The sequence below is a fragment of the Staurois parvus genome, unplaced genomic scaffold (genome assembly GCF_062004578.1).
Source record: "Staurois parvus isolate SC_StPar_1 unplaced genomic scaffold, SC_StPar_1.0 ptg000561l, whole genome shotgun sequence".
NCBI lineage: Eukaryota > Metazoa > Chordata > Amphibia > Anura > Ranidae > Staurois > Staurois parvus.
Window position 1 is genome coordinate 98,396 of NW_028318357.1, and position 12,294 is coordinate 110,689.

General features: G+C 39.7%; 1 protein-coding gene across 1 annotated transcript in view; it reads left to right on the forward strand.

The window, feature by feature from the left end:
* LOC149450867 (midasin-like) overlaps positions 1-9,660 on the forward strand; it is a gene marked incomplete at its 5' end in the record, with an annotated part of 107,224 nt that extends 97,564 nt beyond the window's left edge. Inside the window, 8 exons of the mRNA XM_089691289.1 lie at positions 1,430-1,516; positions 3,312-3,427; positions 3,687-3,861; positions 3,947-4,020; positions 4,410-4,524; positions 4,644-4,707; positions 8,049-8,191; positions 8,819-9,660. Of these exons, the coding sequence (XP_089547415.1) occupies positions 1,430-1,516; positions 3,312-3,427; positions 3,687-3,861; positions 3,947-4,020; positions 4,410-4,524; positions 4,644-4,707; positions 8,049-8,191; positions 8,819-9,007 (963 nt within the window). The remainder of the gene's footprint in view (positions 1-1,429; positions 1,517-3,311; positions 3,428-3,686; positions 3,862-3,946; positions 4,021-4,409; positions 4,525-4,643; positions 4,708-8,048; positions 8,192-8,818) is intronic.
* Between the last annotated feature and the right edge of the window lie 2,634 nt (positions 9,661-12,294).

The window sequence follows — 12,294 nt, forward strand, 5'->3', positions numbered from 1 at the left end:
TGGTTTTGTACTAGAACAAGTCACGCTGCTCCTGTTCAGTGCTTCCCTTATACATGATTTCCGTCTCCATGCACATCTTTAATTTACTGGTATTCATTAGGTAGGCTAATTCCAACCTCTAAATTGGGTGGCCGTTTTTCTGTGGGACATGCAAATTGCTTCCCACCAGACTGCAGTTAATCATGTGAAGTAGTTATCACCTAGTGTGTATTGTTGCTGTATTGTCTCCCATTATATTGTAAAGCGCTGAGCAAACTGTTGGCGCTATATAAATCCTGTATAATAATAATAGTGTGATAATGAACCCCATTCCAGAACTTGTTCCTGTGACAGTTTGGCAATTGCCAAACAACTAGCCCTTGGTAACCTACGGGTCTTGTTTCAGCCTTTTATATTTTCTTTTATAATACCTTGGCTCTAACACTCCTTGTGCACTCTTTGCAAGTAGTTGCTCCTCTTCGTCATCCTGCTGAAACCTGCTGTGTCCATCTGGCTTTTTCTTCAGGTGCTGTTGGCCACACAGAACCCTCCCCTCGTGTTCAGTGGGATCACTCCTTTTAAAGGTTCTTTATAAGAATGGAGCTTTCTTCTCTCCATTGCTCTTGGTAGCTGTTGGTTCTGCCTTGACAACCGCTATTATCTTCTTGGAACCCCCTGTGTTTTCTTAAGCTACATCTAGAACAAGTAGCCTCAAAGCCAGTTCTTGCTGCCTTAGTGCTGTTCTTATTGCCTTCTGTGAGAATGTCAGGAATGTAATCTATGCTTACCTCTGACATGTCTTGTTTTGGGAACTAACCCTTCTGTTTCCTCACTGGGCGATCCTTTTATGGGTTCCTCTTCCACTTGGCTGAGTGATTTGGCCTTTATTTTAAGGCTTCTATCCACAGATAGTATCTCTTTCCTTACCTGAGCCCATTCCCTCAGAGATGTTGGGGTTCTTGGACGTTTTACAGCATCTATTATCTGTTTTTATCACAAGTTACGGGACTTACCATCTGATCCTCTTTTTTATTTTCAAAACCATTTTTTGCCAGATAACTTTTTGAGATTGCTAATGCATGCTTCGGCTGCAAGGTGCTACTACTGTCAGCTTATTTTGTCCCAGCACAGCTTTTGTGTGAGGAATTTAACCCATGGTCTAAGAATTCATTCCTATGTTCTCTATTTTACTTTAAGATGTAGAATTTACAGGTACATCAAAATTCCTGTTGTCTGGTTTTTCATTTTATTGTAGATTTTGAATTACTCGGCTAACCTTTGTTTCATTCCTTGTCTCTTAATTTTGAGACTCCATTTTGCTCCTTGTTTGCTCCAGTGGAGTGTGTTTTATGAAACGCTGCATAAAAGCAACCACCTGTTCCTGTTTGTGATTTAATACATTTGTGTACTGTATATCATCTTCACTGTACAATTTATTTATCTCCATCAGACCCCCGAAAACCCTGAAGAGCTTAGAAGAGAGCTTGAAAAGCAACTGGAGGAGTGGCAGACGCATCCTATTGGGGATGCAGAGGAGGTGGGTAGATTGAGTCTAAAGTCTTTGTTTTGGTCCCTATTTACCTCAGTGTACCTATTGTACAATGAATCTGACAGCAGGACGAAACGTGAGGGAACCAATAAAATATTTAGAAATGCTTTATATTTTTTTTCCTTCAACCACATTCTGTTTACTCTGTGGGAAAGGAGTTAGGAGAGGGGGATTGGGGAGTTGGGCATGCATAAGATACTAGAGGGATTTGAATACCCTCTCTTGCTAACTAGCATACAGCCATCTCTAATTTTCCTTGAAGCAAGAGTTTCAAGCATTTGTTTTCTGTACTGTGTAGGTAAAAAGCAATTGCTCTGTAATGGTATTGAATAACCTTATAGGGTTCTTCCAACCTACATTCTTCTACGGATGTGTTTGTTCTATGTAGGGTCCTCTCTTTGAACCTTTAGCTATGAGGTACCCTAGTTGTGAGCATGGATGACGATACTGGAGGCAGAGCTTAAAGTGGTTGGAAAGGCTGAAGGTTCTTTTCTTGAATGCATTCTCTGCATTAGGTGAAAAAGCTTCAATGCTCTGTTTTTCCCAGCAAACCCCTGTGCACCCCCCCTCCTCACTACTTACCTGAGCCTGATCTCAATCAGCTGCAGCTCTTCCAGCTCTCTGTCTCCTCATTGGCTCAGAGACAGCAGTGAAAGTGACTTAAAAAAAAAAAAAAAAAAAAAAAAAAATTACATGCATGCTATACTTACCTGCTCTGTGCAATGGTTTTGCACAGGGCAGCCCTGTGCAAAACCATTGCACAGAGCAGGTAAGTATAGCATGCATGTAATTTTTTTTTTTTTTTTTTTTTTTTTTTTTTTTTTTTAAGTCACTTTAAATGTTATGTATTAATTTGCAGGTTACCAGTTCTTAGATGTGACTGCATTTTATTTTTTCGTTTTATTAGACTTGTTTCCTTTATTTTCACTTGGTGATTCAGTCAGTAAGTTTCAGCTTGCTTCAGCAGACCAAGCTGTCCAGACAAAGTACAGTAGCAGTTAGAAGGTTGACGCATACTGTTTAACACTGACAAAGGTGCTTACATTAGTCATATTTTTTCCATTTATGTAAAACCTTTATCCCAAAAGGGAAAAAACTGCTGTAACTGCTAGAGATCAGTCTCAATTTGTTAGTAATGTCCTTTTTAAATCTGCTTGTCTAAAGCTTGGCCATACATAGACTGAAATTCAGCTAGTCCCTGCTGAACTGGCCAAATTTCAGTCCGTGTGACCACTGTGGTTAAAGAGAAGTCAGTCTACTAATTGACGTCTATTCAACTGCCCTATCAGATAAAGTTGCTTGATCAGTGCTGATCTGTGTATTCTGGCAGTGGGGGAATTACCCTGCTGTCTGAATATAATATCTGTTTGTTTTAGCCAACTGGCTGATCAAAAAAAACTGAACCATGTATGGCCAGTTTTACACTGTCTGAACCATGTATGGCCACCTTTACATTATCCTCTGAGGGACCCTCAGACAGGAATTGTTACTGGCTTGGTCACATGAAATAAAGAGAAAAATTTGCATTTTTGTTTTTGAATTTAATATCACTTTAACTCTGAACCTAACTCTTGAAAAACTGTAGTTTTATAATTATGCAATAGAAGAGAAACACTGTCACCTACACTTTAGGTTACGATTATGTCAGTCCAGTGTCCATGTGAGACTTCATGGCAGTGTGGGTGAGAGCCAGGAACTCTGGCAGACAAACTATTAAACTGTAGTTTTGCATTGCATGGCTTATGTACGTATAACAAATAGCTGCTATTTCTTTTTGTTTTAGGAGAAGGCAGCATCTGAAATGTGGCAGAGATATCTCCTGCTCACTGGTTCTCTGTCTCAGCAGTTGTGTGAGCAACTGAGGCTCATATTGGAGCCAACACAGGCAGCCAAGCTGAAGTAAGTATAGTGTTGTAATGTTCACTTACAAAAAAGGCAGTCTATGGTGAAAAACAGCAGACCTTATTATTCTTAATTTATGTTGAAGTTTAGCCTTGAATTTGGGTCTTCTAGTGTAACTGCTGATAATAAAAGCAGTCTGCAGCTGGTTAGAGAAATTCTTTTAATATTCCCTTACACCATTATAATATTGTCATCCCTGATTGACAGCTGATTAAATTGAGCCTTGAATCATCTAAACATCTGTTTCACTCTGCAGAGGTGATTATCGAACAGGAAAGAGGCTGAATATGAGGAAGGTAATTCCATATATTGCCAGTCAGTTTAGAAAAGACAAAATTTGGCTGAGGAGAACAAAACCCAGCAAGCGTCAATACCAGATCTGTCTAGCTATTGATGATTCTGCCAGTATGGTTGATAACCATTCTAAACAGGTAATAACTTCTTGATTGTTTACTTGTAGCACATTTCTCCCAGTCTGGTGTTTTTAAAAATACAATAATTTCCTTTCTTTTTCAGCTTGCCTATGAAGCATTAGCTGTGATTGGAAATGCATTAACTTTACTTGAAGTGGGACAAATTGCTGTGTATAGGTATGTACCTCCCCTCTTTGTTATTTGTCTGTTATGTTCGGTCTTATTATTATTATTATTATTATTCAGTATTTATAAAGCGCCAATAGTTCGCTCAGCGCTGTACATTACAAAGGGGGACAGAACATGTGACAGAACAATACCAATACAATGCAAAACATGAGGGGATCGAGGGCCCTGCTCTTTCAAGCTTACAATCTAGGAGGGAGGGGATGGTGGCACAGGAGGAGATAGCTGTGTCTTAGAATATTACGCTCGCAGACAAAACAAATGGATGACTAAAGTATGTAGGAAAGATTGGCATAACTTGAATTAGTCTTTAAGAGGGTAAAACAACCTTTTGTTTCTAAATAATGGTCAATCTTACACTAACCGTGTCTTACATTTAGTTTTGGAGAGAACGTCAAGCTTTTACATCCTTTCCATGAACAATTTAGTGAGCAGTCTGGTTCCAGGATCCTTAATCAGTGCAAGTTCCAACAAAAGAAGACTTTGCTTGCCCAGGTAATAGAGCAGAAATGTTTGGTTAGAAGACTGTGAATTGATGCACAAACTCATATTTTTAATTGGCAGATATTTGAGGTGTGCAGTCTAATGTAAATCATTTTCTGTTTTGTGTCAAGTTTTTGGAGTCCTCAGTCCCCATGTTTGAAGCTGCACAACGATTATCTCCGGGCACTAATCCAGGTAAGCACTATCTTTCACATGTGAGTAGCTATAAGAAATGTGACGGCAATGTGTTTACCATAGAGTGTAGTATATTTCCAAAAGTTAGAGCTACGACTCTCAGAAATCTGAAAATAAGTTCACTGTTTGAGTTGTTTAACCACTTGCCTACTGGGCACTTTTACCCCCTTCCTGCCCAGGCCAATTTTCAGTTTTCAGTGCTGTCACACTTTGACAATTGTGCGGTCATGCAACACTGTACCCATACAAAATTTGTATCATTTATTTTTAGACAGAGCTTTCTTTTGGGGGTATTTAATCACCACTGTTGTTTTTATTTTTTGCTGAACAAACTAAAAAAGACTGAAAATTAAAAAAAAAAAGTCTCATTTACAAAAAACTAAGTAATTTTCCTCCTTCACTGATGTGCGCTTATGAGGCTGCAGTGATGGGCATTGATAGGCGGCACTGATGAGGAAACACTGTAAAGGTGGCACTAATGGGCATTGACAGGCATCACTGATGGACACTGATAGGTGGCACTGATGGGCACTGATGGGGCTACACTGATTTTCAGGGCACTGATCATCAGTGTAGATGTCCCCACTGAGGAATGCCGATTACCAGCTCTCCTCTCCTCACGAGCTGTTAGCGGGAGGAGAGGACTGCTGATAACCAGCATTTCCTATTTACATGTGATCAGCTGTGATTGGACACAGTTGATCACATGACAGAGCCGACATCATTGGCTCTTTACAGTGATCAGTGATCTGCTGTGTCCCAGGGACACAGCGCACCGCCGATTGCCACACGCCCCCGACGTCAACAAGAGAAAAGCTGCCCGCCCGTCATTACTTTATATGGCGGGCGGCGGTTAAAAACGATAATACACAGTTAACGTGAAAATTTTTAACTTCCACTCAGTCAAAGACAGTTTTATTCCGGTAGTACGTGTCATGTTTAGATGTGCTCGGGATCATTTTCAGGGTATATACATGCATCTGACTGAATAACATTTACACTTGTTATTTCATTTTCATGATGCAGCTTTTGGTTACTTTTTAAGCGTAATTGTACCCTTCACACACTTGGTGTATGTACCTACGTAATGCTGGTTTGCATTTGGATCTCACTACCTGACTTGTGAGGACAGTCCTTATTAATTCACTGAACTATGATACTTTGTGTAATGACGTGTAAATGTGAATCAATACAGTAGCACTGTGAACCCAGACCAGTCTGAAAAAGACCCTCAGGGGGTGTCCTTGATGGCCTGAGCTCACAGGAGGAAGTAGTTTGAAGTTGGCAGATATTCAAACCAGAAGAGAAATACTCCGAGCTGGAGAAGCCGGCAACAGCACCAAACTTAAGGTGGACATTGCAGCAAAATACTTTAACTGGAATTCTGCTTTAATTCTATGTCTACCAAAAGCTGATTTTTCAGTTGACAGACTCTAATGCAATTGAATGCAGAGATAGCCATGTTCTGGCAACGAGATGGGCTCCTAAATCCCTCCATCTCCCCAAAGGGTCAGAATAGCTCTGAATCCCTGCTTTTATCTACTAATTTTATGGTTTCAGGGGCACAGTCCTTCATTTCCTTAGTTTGAAGAGAGGAATTTTTGCAACCATATTTGGACTGTGTAAACAGCTCTCGGGTTTTTGAGGGCTTGGAACAGCTGTAATGCAAACATTGATGCTCTCCTTCCCCACCTCCCCTTTTGAGGAAGGATGAGCTGTTGAGAAATTCCTCTGGAAGAGGTGAATACTGTTGAGGATCAGGAATCCTATGGGGACAAGTCCTCCCAGGAGCAATCTCTGGATCCAGGGTTGTCTCAGGCTGTCACCGCTGCCAAAATCTCTTTTTCTCTTAAGTCACTGGTATTCGGTCCTGGTAGCCACCAAACAATCCCAAGTCTTTACCAATACACTCCTCATTTACAAGAAGGTGATGTAGACCAATTGAGCTCACCCAGAAATGGTATTTTTGCCACCGAAGGGTCTTGCCCGTTCTACTTCTTGGGTCCCTCTCTGGTGCAACTCGGCCATTCTTCCTTCTGAGTGCCCCCAAAGCAAGCACTCGTGCATACTTACTCCTTAGTCAACCCTATATGTCCATAAGACATACAGAGCATGGCTTTGCCCCGCCCTCCCTCCTCATTGGCTGATATTGACAGCAGCAGGAGCCAATGGCTTGCACTGCTGTGTCTCAGCCAACGAGGAGAGACCCGCGAGAGCCAAGGCTCTCCTGCACAGTGCTGGATCGCGATCAGGCATAGGTAAGTACTAGGGGGGAGCTGCACACTGAAGGTATTTTATACTTTAATGCATTCTATTCATGAAGGTATAAAAACTTTCAGCCTTTAAAACCACTTTAAGCCCTCCTTTTGGCACAAGTCTTGGACCACAAAGCCAACTAAGTCCCCACCAAAGCCCTCTTCCTAATGAAGGGCACCCTCCCACTCCTAAGAGTGGATGGTTATCTGGTTACATTTTGCTGCTCTCTGGGTCACAGACATCCCAGACCTGGTGTGTTTAATCAGTGGTTTCAGATAAGTACAAAGTTGAGTCTAAAAACTCTAACCCTCAGTTTTCTTCCCTCAAATCAACCAAAAACTGCCCAAGGACAGTCAGATTTGCAGAATTTCCTGAACCATGACTTGTCCCAGGATTTAGTTGAATAAAATTCTTTGAGCCTGTCTTGTGAAGGTACTGGCACAAACCTGTTCACCGCACCACCGACCCATTGTGGATGTTTGCCCTATTCGGGACTTAAAATCTCTCAACAAATACCTTCAAATTCTAATATCTTGAATGGAATCACGGAAGGCTGGTAATTGCCTCATTGAGACAAGGGGAATACATGGCATTCAAGATGTCTATCTGCATGTTCCCATTTATTCACCTGTTTGTAGCATCAATCACTTCCAGTTTTTTGCTCTGCCTTTCAACCTATCCTCTACTCCCAGAGTGTTCACAAAGGTCATAGCACCTCTTCTTGCCCTTCTCAGAATTCAAGGCATCTTTGCTAGATTTATTTAAATTGTGTAATCAGAATTGCCCAATCTAGTGTAATGAGATGTATGATCAGGATTTGATTTTCCTTGATTTTTGCTTGGGTAATTGCTTGTAGTAGCTCCTTTAAAAAAACAAAAGATGGGGGCTTAGAATATATGTAAATTAATTGAAAGAAAATTACTGCAATTAATCTTTCATATTCAAAAGACAAAAAAACAAAATGAGTACTATCCATAATGCAACTATTTGGAGTATTATGCTTCTGTCCACAGTTCCAGTACCAATACTAGTGTTTTGGTGTTACTAGTCTATGTAATATATATGTTTTTGTATTTTCCTTAAAGAAACTGCCCAGCTCCTCATAATTGTGTCGGATGGAAGAGGAATATTTGTGGAAGGAAAGGATCGTGTCACAAATGCCGTAAAAGCAGCCCGCAACGCAAACATCTTTATTATATTTATAATCTTGGATAACCCAATGTCCAAGGTACAGCCAATTTAAAAAAAAATCATTTTTTTATAATTAAAAATATTGTTTTAAACAGTTTTTTAATCTTTGAAACTCTGGGACTATGTTAACTTTTAAGTAGGTTATACCATTTCATTATTTTACAGACAAACACTTCAGTGAAAGTGTGTAATCTGCCTTACCACTAAACCATACACAACCTAATATTTTCAATAAAGCTGAAGAAAGGAGCGCTTCATAAGGGGGCTGTTTTTGTTTTTTTTTTTCTTCTCCTATTCTCTGCAATATGGTTGCACGTTGGACATTAGTAGGTCTTTGAATGTGAGACTTCCTAAGTACCTTAGAATGCATTATTGAGAGCAACCTTTTCTCTCTACCGCCTTGTTTGCAGTATATTTGCCCCTAGATTTATTAAGATTAGATTTAGACACATGCCTTCCTTACTGTGTCCCTTGTTTAGCTCTTCTCAAACATGGTTAAGACTTGGCAGAATAGTCAGTCATTGCAAGTGATGCAACTATTTTTTTACATCCATATAACATGATATAGCCACATCTTTAGTTAAAGTTTGAATACAGCAATTGAACAATATAAATGCAAGTGCCTTCTAATTTGACCTTTAACAAGTCTCTATTGTGTTTTTAGGATTCAATCCTGGATATAAAAGTGCCGATATTTACCACTCCGAAAGAAATGCCAAAAATGATATCTTACATGGAGCAATTTCCATTTCCATTCTACATCATACTTCGAGATGTGAACTCCCTTCCAGAAACCCTTAGTGATGCCCTCAGGCAGTGGTTTGAATTGGTGACTACGTCAGAATATGTGTAATCTATATATCTTCATACATGCACAGTAGTCTGAGCTTTACACCACTTGTATGGATAAGAGACCAGAGGAGGCACCAAGGACCCCCATACAAAGAAACATCCTGCAGTTCCATTGAGATTTTCTGTGGCCTGCAGCTCAGGTCAAGTCATTTCAGCATTGCAACAAGCTCTGCACTCCGTGACAAAATGTACCTCTTGGCTTAGAAAATCACATACCTCCAGCAAGTTAAGGGATACCATCAGCTTTCCCACTATGTACGTTAACAAAACACTGTATCATACATCTTTTCCACTGCTACATGCAGTAAAGACTGTAAAGTAATATAATATGTAGAGGCGTAGACCATGTTTGTATCTCTTCCTCATTCTAAAAAAAACAAAAATCAATGTTTTATTGTTTTTTTTGTTTGTTTTTTAGTAAGCCAAAGTTCACTTAAAAACATTTGATCAGAGATCTGAAATATTTCTAGTTTAGTTGTGGCCTAAATTGTCTATTCATCTTCTGTGAAATGTATTGTTGTAAATGGCGACATTATACTGTGAAGTCTGCACATTTTGTATATTATTATTAGGACGTACAGGTTTGACAGAAATCTACAATACTGTTTTTCTATCCTAATAGCTATGCAGCCTAATAAAGATCATTCTTAATAATCTGACTTCTGGTTGATGAAATCTAAAAAGTGGGTATAGTACATTCGATTTTAAATAAATATATTTTCTTAACCAGTTGCCAAGGATAGATGACAGTGATGCAGAAACAAAAATCCTGGTTTCATTTACAGCTCTGCAGTGCAAACATTACAGTTGGATGCCGATTGGTTGCTATGTGAAACAAAAAGCCTAAGCACATTTTACATATATAAGTTGCCAGCAGTCAATTTTACCTTATGGTGAAGATTTAAGGGGGCCTTAACCCCTTCCCGCCGGCGCCTCCCGGCCCTTTAAGAGTTTGACGCTGGGAGGTGGGGCGTGGTTTAGGGATCATGAGACCGCCGTGACTCTTCCCGAAAGAGCGGACCGGGACCTTTTCATGAGTACCGCACATGAGTGCTGGGAGCGCGCTCTCAGCACATATGTTTTTTGTTACATGAACGCAAATGTGCGGCCGCTCGGCGTCTAGGCCCAGACGCCGGGAGGCTGCACATTTGTGTGCGGCCGGCATGAAGGGGTTAAAAGAAACAAAAGTGGAATTTTAGAAAAAGCACATTTTGCTTTGTTCACATAAAATTTTTCTGATGACAATGGATGCAGTCTGACACTCTCAGAAAGCAATGATATAAGAGATTTTAGGTAAACATGCTTTCCCTTAATCCCCCTTCCCCCAATAAGCACTTTCACATGGGCTGAGTGCACAGTGATAGGGGAGCAAAGGAAATGTAAGAATGTGATTTTGGGGGGAGTGATAAGTGAAACCGGTTGGCTTTGCTCTGTAAAAGTATAGGTTCACTCATAGATCCATCTTTAATCACTTAAACTCTGCAAGGTTTTACTTGATGACCAGAAATTTTTTCTTTTCTTTTCAGCACTGCACTGCTTTAATTCGCAATTTCTTGGTCATGCAACACTGTGCCCAAATTAAATTTTTTTCTTTTACATAAATGGAGCTTTTTTTTTTTTTTGTGGTATCTGGGTTTGTATTATATAAATGAATAAAGACTGTACATTTTTTTAAAAAATTCTGTCTGTTCTAAAAAAAAAAAAAAGAAAAATTCAACAAAATCCAATTTAGTTAAAATTTAGGCAAAAATGTATTCTGTTACATGTCTTTGGTAAGAAAAAAAAAATAAGTGTATATTAATTGGTTTCCTTGAAAGTTATAACATCTACAAACTATGGTGTGTGTGTATATATATATATATATTTTTTTTTTTTTACAGTTTTTACTTTCTGATTGCGTCATATTTCTTGAGGTGCGAAAATGCCAGGGCTCGAAATCCAATGACCACCTTCAGGTTTTCAAAGGGCCCAGCTTCCTCATGTCGCTTCCTTGTTACCTATCACAGTTTTGGAGGCCCTGAAATGCCAGAATAGTACAAACGCTCCCCCAAATGACCCCTTTTTGTAAAGTAGGTACCCCAATGAATTTGATAGGAGGCATGGTTTTTGCAGATCTCATTTTTTTCTTTTGGGGGGGGGGGGGGGTGTTTTGTACTATCTTGGCATTTCAGGGCCTTGTAACCTGAGATAGGTAGTCAGGAATTGAAATGATGAAATTACGCACTTGAAGACCTGAAGGTGTTCATTGGATTTTGGGTTCCTGTATGTAACTAGGCTGCTAAAGTCTCTCGCATGTGATGGCATCACCATAATCAGGAGAAGTATCAGAATGTGTTTTGGGGAGTAAATCCACACACAGTGGGTATAGAAAAGAATCACCCCCCTTTTAAAATAATCACATTTTGTTGCTTTGCTGCCTGAAATGAAGATGGACACAGTTTTGGTTTGATCCAGCTGTATTTGCTCAGTGCAACTTATAACATTCAAGTGAAAGATATAACACCAACTTATAAAAAAATGCAAAAACAGAATCACAGAGTTGGAAAAAGGATCACCCCCTTGTGTCAGTATTTTATTGAATGACTTTTTGTTTTAATCCTAGCTTTTAGTCTTTTGGGATATGTCTCTACTAACTTAGCACATCTAGACTTTACAATATTTGCCCATTCTTCTTTGCAGAATTTCTGACGTTGCGTAAAATTTGATGTTGGCAGTTTGTGGACTGCAGTCTTCAAGTTATTCCACAGGTTATCAATGGGGTTTAAGTCTGCGCTCTGACTAGGCCATGCAAGGACATTCACCTTTTTCTCCTTCAACCAGTATGGTAATTTTTGCTGTGTGCTTTGGGTCATTGCCATGTTGGAAGGTAAACCTTCTTCCCACTGACCACTTTATGGCAGAGGGCAGCAGATTTTCCTTCAGAATTTGATTGTATTTTGCCCCATCCATTTTTTCTTCTATCCTGACAAGTGCTCCAATCTCTTCTGCAGAGAAACACCCCCATAACAGGATATTACCACCTCCATGCTATACTGTAGGTATGGTGTTATTTGGATAGTGACCTGTAATGGATTTCCGCCAGATTTGTCGCTTAGTGTTGAGCCAAATAGTTCAATTTATTTTTCTCTTCTGACCATAACACCTTTTACCATGTGTCCTTAGAATCTTCAAGGTGTGTTTTGTCAAAGTACATTCAGGACTGCATGTGGCCTTTCTTAAGGAGTGGCCACATTTGTGATTATTGTCACATGCACACAATGACCACTCTTTGTCATAAATTCCTGCAAC